Source organism: Mustela putorius, unplaced genomic scaffold (genome assembly GCF_011764305.1).
Source record: "Mustela putorius furo isolate JIRA1106 unplaced genomic scaffold, ASM1176430v1.1 tig00003846_pilon_pilon_pilon, whole genome shotgun sequence".
Classification (NCBI taxonomy): Eukaryota; Metazoa; Chordata; class Mammalia; order Carnivora; family Mustelidae; genus Mustela; species Mustela putorius.
In genome coordinates this window covers 3,498,225-3,519,909 of record NW_025421999.1, presented here as the reverse complement: position 1 = coordinate 3,519,909, position 21,685 = coordinate 3,498,225, and the positions used below count along the sequence as shown (strand labels likewise).

At 37.5% G+C, this 21,685-nt stretch overlaps 1 protein-coding gene across 1 annotated transcript in view; it reads left to right on the top strand.

Moving 5' to 3' along the window:
* Positions 1-21,685, top strand: part of NECAB1 (N-terminal EF-hand calcium binding protein 1) — a 203,396-nt gene that overhangs the window by 67,642 nt on the left and 114,069 nt on the right. Inside the window, exon 4 of the mRNA XM_045063139.1 lies at positions 8,003-8,028. Coding sequence (XP_044919074.1) covers positions 8,003-8,028 — 26 coding nt within the window. The remainder of the gene's footprint in view (positions 1-8,002; positions 8,029-21,685) is intronic.

Below are 21,685 nucleotides of genomic sequence, written 5' to 3'. Positions count from 1 at the left end.
GATAGCTCAGTGTGGATTCGATTTGCATTTCCTTGATGACTAGTGATGTTGAGCACGTTGTCATGCACCTGTTGGCCATTTGTCTTCTGAAGAATGTCTATAAAAGTCTCTGACAGTTTTTCAATTAGGTTGTTTTTTGGCTTGAGTTGTGTCAGTTTTTTATATATTTTTGTATTAACTGCTTATCAGATATGCAACTAACAAATATTTTCTCTCCTTCCATAGCGTGTCTTTTCATTTTGTTAATGGTTTTTTGTTTGTTTTCTGTGAAAAAGCTTTTTAGTTTGATAAGTTCCACTTGTTTATTTTTGCTTTTGTTGCCTTTACTTTTAGTGTCAAATCCAAATAAAGTCAAGACCAGTGACCAGGAGCTTTGTTTTTTTCAAGACGTTTTATTGTTGAAGCTCTTAAATTTAAGTCTTTAATTTCCATTTTAAATTTAAGTCTTAAATTTACGTCTCATCAGTTGGAGTTCATTTTTGTATGCAATATAAGGCAGGGGCCCGGTTTAATTCTTTGCATGTGGCTGTCCAGTTTTCTGCTCACCATTTATTAAAGAGACTCTCTCTGGGGCGCCTGGGTGGCTCAGTGGGTTAAGCCGCTGCCTTCGGCTCAGGTCATGATCTCAGAGTCCTGGGATCGAGTCCCGCATCAGGCTCTCTGCTCAGCGGAGAGCCTGCTTCCCTCTCTCTCTCTCTCTCTGGCTGCCCCTCCGTCTACTTGTGATTTCTCTCTGTCAAATTAATAAATAAAATCTTTAAAAAAAAAAAAAAAGAGACTCTCTTTTCCCCATTGTGTATCTTTGGCACCTTTGACATAAATTATGTATATTCATGGGTTTATTTCTGGACTCTTTAATCTGTTCTATTGGTACATGTTTTTATGCTAATAACACTATTTTATTATAGATTTGTAATATATATAGTTTGAGATCAGAGATCATGATTCTTCCAGCTTTGTTCTTCTCAAGATGGCTTTGGCTATTTGGGGTCTTTTGTAGTTATATACACATTTTAGAATTCTTCCTATTTCTAAAAAATGCCACTGGGATTTTGATAAGGATTGCCTTGAATCTGTAGATTGCTTTGGATAGTATGGACACAATAATGTTCTTTCAATTCATGAGCACAGACTATCTTGCTCTCATTTGTGTCTTCAGTTCCTTTCATCAGTGGGTTAAATATATTCACAGGTTCTTTTTTTTCCCATCACAAATTGAGATTGCTCTCTACTGGGCTCTTAGAAGATGGTCATCTTTAGGATTCAGTTCAAAAAGTATTAATCAGGTCCCTGCCTTGTGTCTGTTCTTATTTTTAATATTTGTTATATAGTAAGTGGGAATAAGTACCTACCCTCATGTGACTTGAGAGTTGAGTAGAGGAAAAGCCAGTGGGAGAGATCACTATCTTCTGCTTTGGTAGGTGCGATGACATGGTGCTTTAGACTGAAGAGTCCAAATGAAGGTTTGTCCATGGCTCCTCCTTCAAACTACAAACACTATGTAGGTTGCCTATTCTTATGGCTTTGAGGGCCCCCATGTGTTGATGACTCCAAATATTTATTATTGAGTCCAGGATTCCTATATCTAGTGGTTAAGAACATTCTTGAGTTAAATGCACCTGGGTGTGAATCTTGGTCCTGCCACTCATTAGATGTGTGACCTCAGATAAGTTACTGAACCTCACATGAGGCCAAATCTCCTACTTGTACAATGGGGAATCATGAAATCAGAGCTGCAGAAAGTGAGCTACCCCAGGTAAAGCTCTCAACATTGTACCTGAATATGCCAAGTACTCCAGATATGTTGCTGCTATTAACTTTGTATTCCTCATTTTAAAAAATTCATTATTTTTATTCTTCTCCATATTTGACTCTTTAGGGTACCATAAGCTTTCATTTCGAATTCCCAAACTTTAGTTCATCTAATTCAATATTGTAACTGCCAACTTTTGAACCAGCTCTACAGTTCACTAAATGCTCAAGGGCTATGAAAATGACACAGAAATGAAAAGGTGGTGTTATTTTGCATGTATGACTTTGGAATCTACCACAGCACATGGTAAAGCGTGTATTAGCTTCCTAGGACTGCTGTGACAAACCACAGACTGGGTATCCTTAAAAAACAGAAATCTTCTGGAGGCTAGTAGTCTAACAGCAAGCTGTTGGCATGCCATGCTTTTTCAGAGTTTCCAGAAGAGTCTGACTTTAATCGGTCCCAGTATTAGTGAGGTTCAGATTATTGATTGTGGTATCTCCTATAAATTCCTCCTATATAGGCCACCCAAATGCAGTGTGTTCTGATCACGATAGACTCTGAGCCTGCACTTAAAGCCAGCTGCTTGCCAAATGCTGCCTCCTACAACACTCCACAGCCCTCATCTCCCATATACTTAACAACCATTTCACCTGTAATTACAGGCTCTAACCCACTCTAGGTTCTAGGAACGATTTTGGCCTTCAACAGAAGGGATTTACGGAGGTCTTACCAGTGTTTACTCAAAGTCCTATCACACCATGTTGATTGCTTGGCCGTACATATTGCTTTGATTCTAATGACTGAGTATTTGTCTTGATTATAAGAACCATCCTAAAAAGAAACTGTAATCATGTGAGGCAATGGATGCATTGGTTAACTTGATGATGGTAATCATTTTATACTGGGGAAAAAATGTTAATGTTTAAAAGGAGCAATCTCCATTTCTATCCCGGTTCTGGTTTTCTTGGCTCATTGCACAGTCTAAGTCCCTGTTTGATAACCTGTGTGGTATTGCCATTCCTCTACAAGCAGGGATCTGCATTCATGCTGCCTCTTGGGTCAGGGGTCTGGTACTAAAGTAACTTGCCCCTGCCCGTGGGGACAACTGAATAGAACCTATTTCTGAAATCCCTCTGGCCATCATTCTGTCACTGTAGTCCTTTATATGAGGGCTCTCAGCTGAGAGAGCTCACTTCAGCTTAGTTTGTATCCAGAGCATCTGCTCCATCAGAAGGGACCCCTACCATTCTAGAGGTATAGGCCTTATCCCACCTCCAGCAGAGGGGACCAGACTCTTTATGACCAGTTACAGATTTACTTCATGGAATTAAAAACTATTCCAACATATCTTTAAGGTCAGAGCCTTTATCATTCTTCTGATCTCCCGGTATTGCTTCTGTTGATTTTCATTAGTGTTGTTTTGTTTGGTGCGTCAGAACTAGCTGAATACATTTGCTCTGACGATGATGGAAAGACATTCTGCTCAAATGATTCTTAGTGAATTGGAAGATCATAATAATCTTTTTTAAAATGAACACTACAGTGGCTGAGCATATTTGTTTCTTAACTAGCCTGCTCGTCTGCCAATAAACCAATGTAGGCATTGCTACGGGGTTCCCATCAGGGAATAACTAAGCGTGTTGCTCACTGAGTCACATTCTCCTTGCCTCAGATACTGTCTAGAAGTAAACATCTTTGTAAGCCAAAATTAACTCCTTCGGGTTATTAGGGAGCTTGTGGTGTGTTGCAATCTGTTTTGCCAACTGACGAAAAAAACCTATTTGCACTGGTAATATTCAGACTAACCAGTGATAAACGAGAAGACAGTAAAATATGAAGTAGGACTTAGACTGTTAAGGTTTCTGCTTAGATCCACAGTGTATTAATTTTGAAGAAGAAACTAAAAATCTCAAATATAATCAGAAGCAAAGGGGTTGAGAATGGTGGTTTTTCAGTGTGAAAGTCCTAATCCTTTGCTCTTATTTATACAGCAAACGCAGCTAAATCCTTTGAAAAATACTTCAGAGATAACTAAGAATGTTCACATGAAGGTAAAATTGTTTAGAGGTGGACTCTGGAATTGAGGGCTGGCATATGAAAGGTTATATTAGAAAGATTCTGAATTCTGAAGTAGCAATCCGTCTGCACTCCCAAATCTATTTTCTTGACAATAAACATACTTCTCAGGAGAGCAGTTCAGTTCTTCAGAACATACAGTGCCCAACAATAGAAGAGTCCAGTCAAAACAACTTCAGATGCCCCCGAGACTTGTAAATGAATGGTGTTCAGTATATGTTGTGTCTGTGTTACACTTACAGTGTCTGAATGGTGTTTTCTTGTAAAGTTGAGAGGCAGGTCCAAACTGACAGATATATTGTAATTTATACAAAATAGATTCATAAGTTAAATCATGTGAACCTTACCTTTTATGCTTCATCTTTTCCCAATTTTCTATTTATAATCAGATTTTGCTTTTCCCGTTATAAATGAAACCTTATTGTAAGAGAAACCAAAGATTTGGAAAACTGTAAAGAAGGCAAAAGCAAACTCATCCAAAGTCCCAGCATCCAGAAGCAGTGTGACCTGTTAACTGGTATTGTTACTTAATTTTTTGCCAAGTACTTAACATATGCATTTTTTAAATTTTATATATACCATTTATATCTGGTTTTACATTTTAACCTTTTAAACATAAACTTTTTTCAAGCAATTGACAAATCTTTAGGTACATTTTAATGATTATATAATGATATGCAATTTGCTTAGTTATTCGGCTAATGAACACTTCGTTTGTTTCCATTTCTCCCCCTCACAACTGTCAGTCAGGCGGCAGTGAATGTCTTTGTTCTTTACCCCTCCTTGGCTTCTAGCTGAGAATGCATTCTGGTAGTAACACCCCTCTGCTTCTGTTTCAGTAAAGATGTTTACAATGTGACTAGCATTTTTTTTTTTAAATGTGACTTTCCATTTTTTAAAAAAATGGCATAGCTGAAAGATTATAGGTTTTCTTACTATAAACACGGAAAAAAGCAGAACAATATCACACACTCTCAGATACACTGTAGGCTTATCTATGGCTTAATATTTCTTTACAACCCTGTGTTACTACTGGATGGAGCTATCTCGAAAGAAATCAGTCCTATAGAATTCACCCATGTAAGTCTACTATAAAAAGAACAAACAACACAGCACAGAAACAGCTAAATAAAGGAATGTTTGAGGGGATCACTTAAAATGCTTTAAGAACATAGCATTTTATTGAGGAACAAGTAGAACTAATGTCATGCAAATTACTCTGAACTATGTTTGATGATATATTCCATGTTATTCAGTTTCCATAATGGATTGACTGTTTATTCCTTTGAAATTAAAAAAAATCTCATTATGAATCTGTGAACCATTCTGAGGAAGATACAAAAACAGAGTGACCCTTAATGTCCTTTTCCAAGTCTGAAGTTCTATGGAAATACTGAGGTTAGGAAATGACATGTAAGTATTAATGACCAAAATGCTTGACATGATACTAAAAATGTCTAAGTGGTCTAATTCTGAATCCAATAAGATTCCAAGCTTTGATGGTTTTACCTTAAAACCCTTCCCTTCTGTGTATTCTTTTTGCTCCTCTCTCTATCACTGCCTATCCGTCTTACACTTCTGATCAAGCTCCCATTTTAGCCAATGCTTTTTTGGCTTGAAATTTTGATATATAAAGACTTGAAAATCATATCCTATGTAGGCACACTGTATTAATACTTATACACTGTAAAATTATGTGCAAAAAAGTATAAGCTTAAATATAAATACAGATATTTAAGAACTGCTGGATTTAATAATGGCATTGAATCAATATTAATCCCATCACTTGAACATAAGAGAACATATTTATTTGTAGAAACTACACCCTGAAGCATTTAGGGGTAAAGAATATCATTATCTGCAATGTATAATCAAGTGAGTTAAAGAAACATATACAGAGAAAGAATGTGGTAAGCAAAATAAAATGCCAACAACTGGGGGAATGGTTAGGTGAAGGGCCCCCTTTTTTTTTTGTAGGTTGGAATTATTTCAAAATAAAGTTTTAAAGGTGTGTGTGTCTGATGTGCAGGTACTTCTTCTTGCTCCCATTGGATGGCCTTGTACACCCTTTGGGTTGTATACTTCAATCTGGAATCAACTGGTCCAGACTATAGAAATAATATCCAAACTGCTCTCTAAGCTTCTTTTCATCCTCTTTTGGTCTAACCTCAACCAATCTGTTAGTGAACTTCCTAAAGTATGAATCAGATGATGTCATTTGCTTTTAAAATTCTCTGTGACTCCAAGTTGACAAGAGAACATAGAAACTTTTTAGATGATCACATGAGGCTTTTCATTGTTTTGTTCCATTTCTTCATTGATGATCTATGTTCCACTCGAAGGAACTATTCGTGTTCATAAATTTTATTGCAAATAGTGTTTCTTCTAACTGGAATGTTCTTCCTTTGCCTGCCTTTTCTACTCCTACTTAGCACTTGAGATTTAGCCTCAAAATTTCATCCTCTATAGCCCCTGATAATATTGCAATGAGCCACTTCCCTCATAGTAACTATTTTATCACATTATAATTATTTACTGTAGAAGTCTACTTCTAAATCCAGCTGCTAGAGACAAGTGATCGGACATCCTCCTTTCAGTATCTGTTGCAACCTCATTGATCTGTGGTGGTTAGAACAGTGCCTGGCACATAATGGTGAATGCCTGTGGGGAAAAATGAATGAATGACTGAACAGAAACCCACACTGAAACTGCTGCAGAAGGCTTTACGTTTTCTGCCTGGTGGCAAATGCTACTTTACAAAAAGACCTGCTCAAGAGAGGAGATATCCTTTATACAAGATCAAATATTCAGTATCTGAGGATAAAATCCTTAATTTAAAATTAGTACAACTAGGGATGGAACTGGTTAAAAGACCCAGGGTTTGAAATGATCCCACGAGTAACCCTCCAGCCCAGCAGCCCTGCCTGCCACATAGAGGAGGACTGGATTATGACCTTCATTTACACTGGGCTTTCACCAGTGGAAGCTGAATTAAAGTCCGAGATTTTCAGTTAATTGATGTTTGCAGTTGACTTTAGTAAGTCTTTATCATCTTTCAGAGACTTTTATTCCAATTTCATTTAAACTTTTTATAATTAGGAGTGAATATTTGAATTTTATTAAATTCCCATCTGGTGTTAAGTAGGAATTTTCTCCTCTAAGTTACAATGTATCTTAGATTGATTTATTGTCAATTTTGAACCATTCTTGAATTCCTATACCGTGCCTGCCATGGTCAAGACCTTGTTCTAATAGGAATGAATTATATCTGCTAATATTTCATCTGCTATGCTATATTTATATATTTATCTTCATAAGACTAAGAGGTAACTATTGTTTACATGGAAATATAATTTACATGTAAATATAATGCAAAAAGACATGTGACTCTTTGTCATGTGTCAGAAATCATTCCAAACGGCATGGAGTCAAACTTACCACATAGATTGAGTTTAGATATGGAAGTTCTAGCAGTTCTAACCAGTCAGGAATCCAGATAGCTAACATATTTTAAGTGCTTATTTTGTGCTAGTTACTCTTTTAACTGCTTTAAATGTATTAACCCATTTATATCCTATTGTATTCCTATGAAACAGAACCTACTATTCCCTCTTGTTGTCGAGGAACTGAGCCCTAGGATGTAAAGAAGTCATGGTCACATGGATGGTAAATGGTAGAGTCAAGATTTGAACTCAGGCATTCTGGCTCCAGAGTCTCTGTTCTTCACAATTAGGCAGTATTCCCCAGCATGATACTGGGGGAGACACAAACCCCAGAAATTATTTGCTCAAAGTTAGAATCTGATGTAATCATTGTTTGTATTTTAAAATATTTTATTTATTTATTTGACAGACAGAGATCACAGGTAGGCAGAGAGGCAGGCAGAGAAAGAGGAAGAGCAGCCTCCCCATTGAGCAGAGAGCCCAGTGACCCAGGACCCTGGGATCATGACCTGAGCTGAAGGCAGAGGCTTTAGCCCACTGAGCCACCCGGGTTCCCTGACGTAATCATTGTTAATGATTATTTAAGCAATGTAGAATTTATAAGAGAAATACCATAGCTACATATCATTTTTTAATATAGCTATATAGATTGGGGGGGGATGACTGTATTTAAGTATATTAAAACTTAAATATTACAAAGTAACAATTTTCTTTCTTTTCTTTTCAGCAATCTTGACACAGAAGAACTATGTGGTAAGTTGTGGTATTTTGTGGGGAGAGTGGGCAATCAAACTCACTACTTGCTTTAGGATGAAATAGAATACCATCTTATTTAATTTCTACATATCCTGAAATTAATGTCCTAGATTTAGAATATAGTAAAAGATAATTGAGATCTCAAGGGATTTATCTTCATCTGTGAGTTTTACTCAAGCGTGTATTTCACTGGAGAAAGAGTTGGGGCTCATTAATTTGTTCATGAAGAAGAACTTGGTACAAATTGCACTTGGTACAATTAGTTTAACAATAGGAAATTCTCCACTAGTTTGAATATATTTTTACATTGGTGTTTAATACAACTTCACTATTCTCTTCAATTATATTGACTCTTTACTACTGTTTTTAAAAAATTGACCCCATTGACATATAAAAACAACTTTGTTCCATATCTCCATAAACAGTTCCGGAATGTTAAATTTTACTTGCAAAACAAGTTTTGCTGGAGAGAGGAACTTCTACAGATTCCTGACTTATAGTGTCTTCATTTATTTTCTTCATCCTCATGATTGAAAACAAAAGTCAATGGCTAGGAATGTGGAAAAGGCCAATGTTTCTGAGATTTATTTTTTATGAGAAAATTATGAAGCATTGTGAGACTATTCAGTGTGAAAGAGCTATTTTTCTCCAAACACTGGGAGGTTTTAAGTTTTTTTTTTTTATAATATAATTTTTTATTTTTTATAAACATATATTTTTATCCCCAGGGGTACAGGTCTGTGAATCACCAGGTTTACACACTTCACAGCACTCACCAAAACACATACCCTCCCCAATGTCCATAATACCACCCCTTTCTCCCAAACCCCCTCCCCCCAGCAACCCTCAGTTTGTTTTGTGAGATTAAGAGTCGCTTATGGTTTGTCTCCCTCCCAATCCCATCTTCTTTCATTTATTCTTCTCGTACCCACTTAAGCCCCCATTAAGTTTTGTTTTTTAAGGTAATTATATAAGATAACACCTTGTCCAAGTTGAATTTTATTGTCTAGGTTTTTTAAAAATAATTTTACAGATATGATTCTCTGAAACTCGTAATTGAAGTCATGAGAGCCTCCTGAACATATAATTCTTACAAATTTTAAGTTTGCAAAATCATCACAAAGCCCATTTTTTAAAATTTATTTATTTTCAGCATAACAATATCATTATTTTTTCACCACACCCAGTGCTCCATGCAATCTGTGCCCTCTATAATACCCACCACCTGGTACCCCAACCTCCCACCCCCCCACACTTCAAACCCCTCAGATTGTTTTTCAGAGTCCATAGTCTCTCATGATTCACCTCCCCTTCCAATTTACCCCAACTCCCTTCTCCTCTCTAACTCCCCATGTCCTCTATGCTTTTTGTTATGCTCCACTAATAAGTGAAACCATATGATAATTGACTCTCTCTGCTTGACTTATTTCACTCAGCATAATCTCTTCCAGTCCCATCCATGTTGCTACAAAAGTTGGGAATTCGTCCTTTCTGATGGAGGCATAATACTCCATAGTGTATATGGACCACATCTTCCTTATCCATTCATCCGTTGAAGGGCATCTTGGTTCTTTCCACAGTTTGGCGACCGTGGCCATTGCTGCCATAAACATTGGGGTACAGATCGCCCTTCTTTTCACTACATCTGTATCTTTGGGGTAAATATCCAGGAGTGCAATGGCAGGGTCATAGGGAAATTCTATTTTTAATTTCTTGAGGAATCTCCACACTGTTCTCCAAAGAGGCTGCACCAACTTGCATTCCCACCAACCGTGTAAGAGGGTTCCCCTTTCTTCACATCCTCTCCAATACATGTTGTTTCCTGTCTTGCTAATTTTGGCCATTCTAACTGGTGTAAGGTGATATCTCAATGTGGTTTTAATTTGAATCTCCCTGATGGCTAGTGATGATGAACATTTTTTCATGTGTCTGATAGCCGTTTGTATGTCTTTATTGGAGAAGTGTCTGTCCATATCTTCTGCCTATTTTTTTTTAAAGAGTTTTTCTTTATTTATCTGACAGAGATCACAAGTAGGCAGAGAGGCAGGCAGAGAGAGAGGAGGAAGCAGGCTCCCTGCAGCGCAGAGAGCCCAATGTGGGGCTTGATCCCAGGACCCTGGGATCATGACCTGAGCTGAAGGCAGAGGCTTAACCCACTGAGCCACCCAGGTGCCCCTTCTTCCCATTTTATGATATGATTGTCTGTTTTGTATGTGTTGAGTTTGACGAGTTCATTATAGATCCTGGATATCAACCTTTTTACAATATGAGAAGACAAGGTTTCAAGAAAATAACTCTGAACAACACAGATGATAATCAGCACAAGCTTTCCAATTTTCCAGTGGTCTTAAAACAGTTTTCTCTTCCTTCATAGTGTCTCTCTCTCTCTCTCTCTCTCTCTCTCTCTCCCTCTCCATAGTGTCTCTCTTCAGTTGGAAGAATCCAACTGAAAAGTTGTTTATGCAGAAGCAAGGTATCTTGATACCAAAGCAGTTCATGATTTTGTTAACTACGAAGCACTAGTAAAGAAAAACAGGGAAAATCCTGACGTGGTTTACACATAATCCAACCATGACCCATCCACACACAGGTATTAAACTGTGTTAAGTGGACCAAAGGGCCCATGGGAACCATGGCCACCAGTCTCTCTATAGAATATCAATCACTGTAAAGGACAAGTTGTGATCCATTGTCATTCACGTGTAGATGGTCCCCCTCAGGGAAGTGGGGAGATGAAGTGGAGAACTGAGAAGATTATCTTGATAATTTTGTGAGGTTAGGAAATCCATTTGCCTCAAGTGTCTAGATAGGGCAGGCCAAAGTAATGATTTCCTCAAATCATCCAGATCATTCTTTTTGTTTTCTACTCAAACTTGCCTACGTAGACATGTCTTATGAGAACAAGGGATTTTAGCATAAAACATTTAGTGACTCTTCTTTTTGCCACTAAGTTTGCTATGTTGTTTATGTATTGTCATTAAGATGTGCATATTACATTATCCTCTCTCAGTATGATCCTGTATCTTTACCGAATCCTCTGCAAAAAAAAAATGTTCAATTTGCCTTCTACAATAACAGAACTAGATTAGGAACCTACTGTGCATTTACTGGAAAAAGCTTTGACAGTGACTTTCCCCATAATTAGGAGAGTAGGATATGGGTTTTGTTTTTGTTTTTCTTTTTTAAGAGAGAGCATGCACGCAAGTTTGAGGGGTGGGGTGGGGCAGAGGGACAGGGACAGAGAGAGAATCCCCAGTAGCATCCACTCCCAGCCAAAGCCTGATGTGGGACTTGGTTTCAAGACTCAGATCATGACCTGGGCCGAAATCAAAAGTCAGATGCTTAACCGACTGATACAGGCAACCCATAGTAAATGGGGTTTTAATGCAACCAAATTTCTCTGTATTTTTAAACCCAGTGATTGTACTCCCAATCATGTGTTATAATCCTCCCCCTCTCTGTTCAAGAACATGCATTTTAATTTCCAGAGTATAGTTTCGTGTCTTGTTATTTTGTAAATACAAAGTAAATATTTAAGTTGGAGTCTAATCAAAACCAAATGCTTCAGTGCAAGTGAGTAAAATCTGTCGACTCACACCCGGCACAAATTCCCCCTTGTGCATGGGAGGGATGGCACTTAGATCAGTATGGAAAGCAGATTTCATGTGCTTTTTCTTTTTTTTTTTTTTTTAAAGATTTTATTTATTTATTTGACAGAGATCACAAGTAGGCAGAGAGGCAGGCAGAGAGAGAGAGAGAGAGAAAGAGGGAAGCAGGCTTCTTGCGGAGCAGGGAGCCCAATGCGGGGCTCGATCCCAGGACCCTGAGATCATGACCCGAGCCGAAGGCAGCAGCCCAAACCACTGAGCCACCCAGGCGCCCCTTCATGTGCTTTTTCAAAGAAGCAGTTAAAAGGTCCAGGTATCTATGCCTCTGGTTAGGTTTATTCCTAGGTATCTTATGGTTTTGGGTGCAATTATAAATGGGATGGACTCCTTAATTTCTCTTTCTTCTGTCTTGCTGTTGGTGTAGAGAAATGCAACTGATTTCTGTGCATTGATTTTATATCCTGACACTTTACTGAATTCCTGTATAAGTTCTAGCAGTTTTGGAGTGGAGTCTTTTGGGTTTTCCACATATAGTATCATATCATCTGCGAAGAGTGATAGTTTGACTTCTTCTTTGCCGATTTGGATGCCTTTAATTTCCTTTTGTTGTCTGATTGCTGAGATTAGGACCTCTAGTACTATGTTGAATAGCAGTGGTGATAATGGACATCCCTGCCGTGTTCCTGACCTTAGCGGAAAAGCTTTCAGTTTTTCTCCATTGAGAATGATATTTGTGGTGGGTTTTTCATAGATGGCTTTGATGATATTGAGGTATGTGCCCTCTATCCCTACACTTTGAAGAGTTTTGATCAGGAAGGGATGCTGTACTTTGTCAAATTCTTTTTCAGCATCTATTGAGAGTATCATATGGTTCTTGTTCTTTCTTTTATTGATGTGTTGTATCACATTGACTGATTTGCGGATGTTGAACCAACCTTGCAGCCCTGGAATAAATCCCACTTGGTCGTGGTGAATAATCCTTTTAAGGTACTGTTGAATCCTATTGGCTAGTATTTTGTTGAGTATTTTCGCATCTGTGTTCATCAAGGATATTGGTCTATAGCTCTCTTTTTTGGTGGGATCCTTGTCTGGTTTTGGGATCAAGGTGATGCTGGCCTCATAAAATGAGTTTGGAAGTTTTCCTTCCATTTCTATTTTTTGGAACAGTTTCAGGAGAATAGGAATTAGTTCTTCTTTAAATGTTTGGTAGAATTCCCCCGGGAAGCCGTCTGGCCCTGGGCTTTTGTTTGTTTGGAGATTTTTAATGACTGTTTCAATCTCCTTACTGGTTATGGGTCTGTTCAGGCTTTCTATTTCTTCCTGGTTCAGTTGTGGTAGTTTATATGTTTCTAGGAATGCATCCATTTCTTCCAGATTGTCAAATTTATTGGCGTAGAGTTGCTCATAGTATGTTCTTATAATAGTTTGTATTTCTTTGGTGTTAGTTGTGATCTCTCCTCTTTCATTCATGATTTTATTTATTTGGGTCCTTTCTCTTTTCTTTTTGATAAGTCGGGCCAGGGGTTTATCAATTTTATTAATTCTTTCAAAGAACCAGTTCCTAGTTCCCCTGGGGATAAAAATATATGTTTATAAAAAATAAAAAATTAAAAAAAAAAGGTTTAGGTATCTAAAAGTTTCATTCTGTTGCTTTTACTTAATTTGTTCATTTACTAAATGATAGACCTAGAAATGAAAAACTATAAAGTATCAGTTTGTTTTAGTTATGAAAATAATACTTAGTTTTTAAGATTTAATAATACAGAATTACATGGGCATTTAAGATGGAATGTTAGTCTCCTTTTTCCCCTCCCTGCTTTTTCCCTAATCTCTGCTGCTTGGAGCATCGCCTTCCAGATATTTTTATTCATAAGTTGACATTGATATATATGTCTTGATAGATAATTTTTCCAACAGTGAGGTCATGCTATATGATCAGTGTAACTGCACACTGTTCATTTTATTACAAAGGTTGCAAATGTGCTGCATGCACCTTCAGTTTTTTAGTCACATCCTCTTTTGTGGATTTTCAGGGTTTTTTCCAACGTTTCCCTTGGACAAAGTGCACTGAAGTAAACATCCTCATTTGTATTATCTTTGTACTCTTGTATGAGTAGTTCTATATGGTAGATGCCTAGAGGTGTCATGACTTGGTCAAAGACTCGTCAGGCTGCACGCCCACCAGCAGTGCTGAGCCATTGCATGTGCTTCACTCTTCCCATAATTGGGGAGGCCTGCCCAAATAGTAGCTGTTGGCCATACCTTACCAGTCAGTACATAACTCAATTACAACTAGGTATTTGTGTTTGAACTCTAGCTTTGAGTCTTTGGTTTTCTGTTCATTCCATCTTCAGCTGTGATCTAAAATCTATCAGGAGTAAAATTATTACTTTCCTGATCCTACCCCGGGCTGAAGGATAGAGGCTGCCCGAATGACCTCAGTGTGACCCCTGGGCAGTGCTGAGAGGTATCCATGCCAGACAGGTCAAATGCTGGAAAATCAGAAGTCACTATTCCTCTTCCATACTATTATAGTTGTAGCTTCCTGGAACATTTATAAAATGACGAAAAAGAGGGCCCAGTCCATTAAACATCTGAGTCTTAATCTCAGCTCGGTCCTTAATCTTAGAGTTGTGAGCTCTAACCCTGTATTGGGCTCCATGCTGGCTGTGGACCATACTTTAAAAAAAAAAAAAAAAAAATCACTAAAAATGAGCTGTAAAACATTTTGCATGACACTTCCCAACTCTCCATTCTCTTTCATTTCCGTATTTTCCTCCTGATCTAGTACACTGCTTGGGAAGCTATAGCAAGGTACATGCTATAGGATTCTGAACTCATGAGACTGCTTTGTGAGCTCAGTTCCCAGTGTGACCTTGGTGGAGGGTATGGGGCTCTGGTTCTGACTTGAAATTCTTAGGCCAAACCTGAAAACACGATCACCTGGAGGATTAAGATGCAGACTAAGAAAATAAGACAAAACTTGGTGATGCAACGCCACCAGTTAGGTAGAGCAAGGAAGGGAGAAACTAACCTTTAGTGAGCATATTATTAGTGAAGATGTTGCATTGAATTTCCATGAAATACTTTGCTTTCTGACAGTCAGCTTGTCGAATATGTCTGCTTATAAATGGTGCTCTATTCTCCTATAAAACAATGTTCAAACTCTTACCTTTCAAAGATTCTTAACTTAAACCGATGAGACTACTTTGCCACACATTTCCATATGTGCTATACAATTCTGCTTTGCTCTTGCCTATGGAACTCACACGCAGGTTTTAATAAAAGTAGATTCCTCTGGGAAATCATTCTAGTTCTTGGGGGATGGGAGTTTGGGGTTCTGTTTATTTATTTATTTTTAATCCCCAGACGGAACTATGCAGCTCTTTTAATTTTGTCTTTTGATACTATAGCAAATCATATTATAGTCTTTAGGAAAAAGTTCCCTACAAGCAAAAAATGTAAAAGGAATTCCACATATAATGGGTTATTTGGGGACTGTCCTGACAGAACATATATTCAGCACTTTAACTGTACTCTGTAGATACGGAGTTGAAAGGATAGATGTCACCCTGAGGGAGTGTCAGCATCTTCACTCCTGACCCATTGGGGCACATGGGAAGTGAAGCTCTGAGCCCAGGCCGCAGATGAAGGGTACATCTTGAGAATGAGGTGTGTTCAGAGGTCCTGGGCCCTTTCTCTGGAAGGCCAGAGCTGTGCTGGCTCTTCTGGTCAGCCTCAGACCCTGAACTTACAAATAGGCTGTTAGATAAGAGAATAGAGCCAGATTACAGAGGGCTGAAGGATAGAGGCTGCCTGAATGGCCTCAGTGTGACCTGAACAGCTGGAACCCACTTCAGATGCAGGCCTGAATGTGCCCCACATGGGACAGTCATTGTTGTTTGAGAATGATGGACAGTTCCCACGTTTGGGTCACTTCATCACTAATTTCTGCTTCTCTGGAGCTCCTTTTCTGCATTATCAACCACTAGTGCTCCCTCAGGCCGGCACACAGAGGCCCCCCAGGTTGGAGCTCCCCTCCATGCCCAGAGTCTATAAAGGTGGGCACCATTTCTGCTGTATAGCTGTCTTCAGCCCTCATATCCAGGGCTGCTCTCACAACTTCCTATTCCAATCATCTCCACATCCATCCCTGCCCTGACATAAATCCCTACCTCCTGTCTGGAATTTTACAGGATCTCCCATCTGGCCCATGGCTTGAGTATCTCTCAGTGGTCATGCTATCAACAAACCAGAGTTTTAATGAACCAGTATATATTCTGGATCTTTCTTTCTCTCTAATGCTATGATTTGAGGACGAAACTCCTTTGCCCAGCTCACATTGGAATTGTGATTCAAATGAGGCATGGGAGCACAGTAACAGGAAGAAAACCATCTAAGCTCAGCCACTTGTGAAGCCATCACAGGTTTTCTTTCCCTGCCTGTCACATCTTTGGGTATGCAGCCATACTGCGGAAATTTCAAGTTCCTGCCTACCCTCTCCTCATAGCTTTGGCATGGCTTGGGGTCCTTGTTCTGTGGTGAAATCACTCCTGGCAATTCACTCTACTCTTGTCTCTCCTGATGGTGTGTCACCAATATTTCTCAAACATTCTACAGCATATCCAGGATAACCTTTCTCATGAGAATATTGGAGGGGGTCACTCTACTTTTCAAAATTGTCCTATGCCTTCCCATTTCCTCTAGTAATTCTCAAATTTATTCCAGTTCCTAATCTATCCTGGCATATCTATAAAACATGGTGATTTCTTGGCCTTAACGCAAATTTTGATTCAGTTATGAGACTTTCTCACTATTCCTTTCTAACAAGTACTCTAGGGCAGTGCTTTTCAAACTTACATGAGCCTTATAAAGTGAGTTTTGAAATAGTCCTTTTCTTACTTTTTTTTCTTTTGAGGAATTTGAGAAGGATTTGTATTGTTATTTAAATGTTTGGTAGAATCCACCAGTGAAGAATTCTGTTTGGGGGACTTTTGATTACTTAATCAATTTTATTACTAGTAATTGTTCTATTCAGATTTTCTATTTTGTCATGAGTCAGTCTTTGTAGGTTATATATTTCTTTTCTAGGAATTTATCCAAGTCCATCTTGTTTCAGTATATAGTTGTACATAGTAGTCTCTTATGATCCTTTGTATTTCTATTGTATCAGTTATGATGTCTCTTTCAATTCTGATATTTAATCCTCTTTTTGTTTTTCTTGGTGAATCTAGCTAAATGTTTGTCAATTTTGTTTATCTTTCAAAAAAAGAACACTTACTTTGATTGACTTATTGACTTTTAGGTCTCTATTTCATTTATTTCTGCTCTGATCTTTGTTAATTTGTTCATTTTACTAACTTTGGGTGTCATTTGTTCTTTTTCTAGTTTCTTGAGGTACAGAGGTTGGTTTTTTGAGATCTTTCTTATTTCTTGGTGTAGGTAGGCAGTTAGCTGTATGAACTTGCCTTTTTAGAACTTTTTTTTCTACATCCCATAAGTTTTGGTATGTTGTATTTCCACTTTCTTTGTCTCAAGTTGTTTTTGGCATCCTCTTTTGGTTTCTTATTTGATTCATGGTTGTTCAGAAGCATGTAGTTTAATCCCTACATATTTGTGAATTTTCATTTTCATCTTGTAAGTGATTTCTAATTTATATCATTGTGGACAGGATGATTTCAGTCTTCTTAAATTTATTAAGACTTGTTTTGTGGGGGTGCCTGCGTTGCTCACTTGGTTAAACAACTGCCTTCTGCTCAGGTCATGATCCCAGGGTCCTGGGATCAAGCCCCACATCAGGCTCCCTGCTCAGTGCAGGGAATTATTATGTAATTTTTTTAATGTAATGTTTATTATGTAACTGTTTCTCCCTTTCCCTCTGCTGCTCCCCCTGCTAGTGCTCTTTCTCTCTGTGTGTGTCAAATAAATAAAACCTTAAAAAAATTTTTTTTTGTTTTGTGACCCAGCATATTCTTTATCCTGAGAAATGTTCTTTGTGTATTTGAGAAGAATTTGTATTTTGTTGCTTTTGGATGGAATGGTTTGTGTGAGTATGTGTATATGTAGGTACATACATATGTATGTGTGTATACATAGTCCATTTGGTCTAATATGTCATTTAAGACCATTGTTTCTTTATTATTTTTCTGTCTGAATGATTTATTCATCAATTGACCAATAAGTGGCATATTAAAGTCCCTTACTATTATTGTCTTACTCTCTATTTCTCTCTTAGATCTGTTAATATATGCCTTATATATTTATGTGCTCCTATGTTATGTGCATACATGTTTACAAATGTAAATTTCTTTTGGTGGGTTGATCCTTTATCATTACATAATCACTTTCTTTGTCCTATAATCTTTGTTTTAAAGTTTATTTTATCTGATATAAGTATAGCTACTCTAGCTTTCTTTTGGTTTCTGCTTGCATGGAATATCTTTTCTTATCCCTTCACTTTCAGTCTATGTTCTTATATCTCAAGTAAGTCTCTTGTTGGCAGCATATATAAAATCCATCCATGCATTCTGTCTTTTGATTGGAGAATTTAGCCCATTTATATTTAAAGTAAACATTGATACATATGTGCTTATTTATATATTGTTGATTGCTTCCTGATTGTTTTGTAGTTCCTCTGCTCTCCTTTATTTTTCTCTTTTTTCCTTTGTGATTTGATGTTTTTCTGTAGTGGTATAGTTCAGTTTTTTCTTTGTGTGTGTGTGTGTGTGTGTGTGTGTGTGTGTGTCTACTATAGGTTTTTGTTTTGTGGTTACCATGAAGTTCACATAAAACAATTTATAAATGTCTGTTTTAACTTGATAACAACTTAAATTTGAATACATTCTGAAGCACTACAATTTTATTCCCTTACCACCATGAAACCTTTCATGTTTTAGATGCCACAATTTACATATTTTTATCTTGTGTATCTGGTAACAAGTTACTGTAGTTATTATTTGGACTCTTTCCTATTTTAGCTGTCATATTAGCTTTGTAAGTGATTAACCTCCATCTTTCCATCATGAGATTATTCTGAATTTTACTATACTTTTCCCTTTATATATCATGCCACTCTCTTCTCCAAAGTTTCTGCTAAAAATCTGCTTATAGTCTTATAAGGGTTCCTTTGTACCTAAGAAGTTGGTTTTTCTCTTGCTTCTTTTAAGATTCTCTCCTTGCCTTTAACTTTAAACAGTTTAATTATAATGTGTCTTGGTGAGTGTAATTGTGGCTACACCTTAATGGGAACTTAATGGGTTTCCTGGATCTGTATGTCTGTTTCCTTTCCCTAGGTTGGAAAAGTTTTCAGTCATTATTTTTCCAAACGAGTTCTTCCCCTTTCTGTCTTTCTTCTCCTTCTGGGACCCCTATAATATAAATATTGGTCCACTTGATGATTTCCTATAAGTCTCCTAAGCTATGCTGACTCTTTTTCTTTTCTTTTTCTTTTTGCTGCTCTGATTGGAAAATTTCCACTGCCCTTTCTTCAAATTTGCTGATCCTTTCTTCTGATTCATCTAGTCTGCTTTTGAAGCCCTTTATTGTACTCTTCACTTTAGTTATTGCATTCTTCAATTCTGTTACTTCTATTTGGTATTTTGTATCTTTGTGAAATTGTAATTTTATTCATTTGTTCTTCCAAGTTTGGCTGTCATTTTTATAACCACTCTTTTGAACTCTTCATTAGGTATATCACTAATCTCTATTACAGTCTTTTTTTCTGAAGTATTTACTTTATTCTTTCATTTGGAACATATTCCTCTGTTTCTTTATTTTTCTTGACTCTCTAAGTTGGTTTCTGTGCTTTAGATTCAAAAAACAAAACAAAACAAAAAACAAAACAAAAACAAAAAAACCCCACACCTCTTCCAGTCTCAAAGGAGTGTTCTCTGATAGGAGGTGTACCTTGTCTTTCAACCCTGCCATAGCTATTGGTTTCTCTCAAATCTTGTTCAAGTAGCCTACTTCATTCTAGTAGTTCCCAGTAAATGAGGGTGTGCCAAGGCTGGTCAGTGTCCTATAGAGGAGGATCTCAGTCAACACCAACAGTTAGTCTACAGCATCAGACCTTAAGTAACAGCTTTTAACCTTTCAGGGGAAGGCAGGTGATGGTGATCTCTGTTGCTCCCTCTGCACAGATCACTGGGTGATAACCACTTAAGAACTGTTTCTTTCTTTGCTATGATCCTATTGAACTCATGAGCACAAGCCCTGCTGGCCATCAGAGCCAGGCTATCAAGGATGTGCTCTCTTGGCAAAAGCCCCAAAAGTCTGGGCGCCAAATGTGTCCATAAGCTCTTTTCTTTAAAGACACCTATGACCTGGGGTAGGGCTAAGAGGGAGCATAGTAGGTAGTGATGTCGACATTCGCATTCTCTGGAGAGGATTGTTGTTGGCCCCTAGATGTGTGTTTAATTATAAGCCTGCTTCTCATACTATAGCTATGAAGGTAAGCTAGTGGGATTTTTTCTCAGAAAGACTATAGGTGTGTTTCAGTCTGCCATCTCTGTGCTATGCCATGGGGATAGGGGGCTACCTAGTTAAGAACTCTTTCTCCATGACCCTATGGGGCCCACAAATGTTATCCCCCCTGGCCACTAGAGCAAGGTAATACAGGGATGTCCCCTGCTTTTCCCTGTACTTTGGTTATATTTTGTACCTGATTTCTTGAACCATTTTCTGGAATAATGACCATATGTATAGCAGTTGTTGCAATATTTATTTCCCCTATCTGGTTATAGTATCCTTAAATATTCTGTCTTTTTTGTATTCCAAGCTTTTAGTACAACCCATCGGGCACACAAAAAGGACTAAATAAATGTGTGTTAAGTCCTGGAATGACCAAATGAACCTTCACCATCATGAAGTGGAGGGTAGGAATCTCTCCTAATATGTATATTAAGTGTCTCTGGCTCCTTCATCTAATTTCCTTCTTTGAGTTCATTGGAGCCCTACTTGCTCTGGGGCACATCCCCACTGGTAAATTATAAAACAGTTTGAGTGGCACTGACCTCAAAATAACCCTTATCCTTAATCTCCTATCCAGGGCTTGGGTGTTGTAGTTCTCTCTGTTCTGAGAGTTATTTTCTTTGTGTTCTAGTATATTGCTTGGGGGGGGGGGGTAATTTTTTTTTTCCTCCTAACTGCTTTGATAACTGAGATGAATAAATGAAGGAAGGAAGTCTAGATAGGTGTCAGCTCAGAAACCTCATTGTCTTCTCATGTTCTTTATCAGCATGTACCCCTTCATAAACTTGATTTCACAGTGGAAAGGCAATTTATAGTATCTCCAGGGGGCCTTCATTGATTAAGTCAGATACCTTGTTTATGAAAATATTTTAAAAGGTGGTGTTCCTTCATGTTTTGTTTTTTTGACCCTTATTTTTAAGCACTAAATTTTATTTTTCACTTAATATATTCTGCCTTCTTGCATTTGAAATCCCTATTACAGTCTTTCTTGAGTTTCTGTGTATATTAAAAATATGCTAACAATTTTACTTTTTTCCATTTTCTTTATACGTTTTGCTTGTTTCAACTTAGTGTGGATTCTATTCTGCTAATTATTTTAGTCAAAGTTAATATTCTGTAGCCACATTAACTGCTTGCTAGTTCATGAATAATTTCGTTGCAAATAATGGTGACAAGGTTAGATATGTTGGTCAGCACTCACAGAAAATCAGTATCAGAGCCAAGAATTAAAACATTACTCTCAAGCAGGTATTTAAGACATATCTGCTTTCTTATTTATTTTCCAACTAAACCCTTCCTGAAAGAAGCTTTATGTGAGATGATCTGCACCATACATTTTTTAAGTAATGCATAGTCAGGAATACATTTGCTTTTGTCAAAAATATGACATGCATTTTTAATGCATGTGTACACAAATTATAATTGACAATGATAATCTAGACTTGATTTATTGCTCACCTGTGTTTATTTTTTCTTAGATGATTTCTGCACATTTACTAATAAATCATTCAGTGGTACTTCCCATTTGTTATTAGTGTCAATGTCAACAAATAAATAATTCCATCTTGAGTATTAAA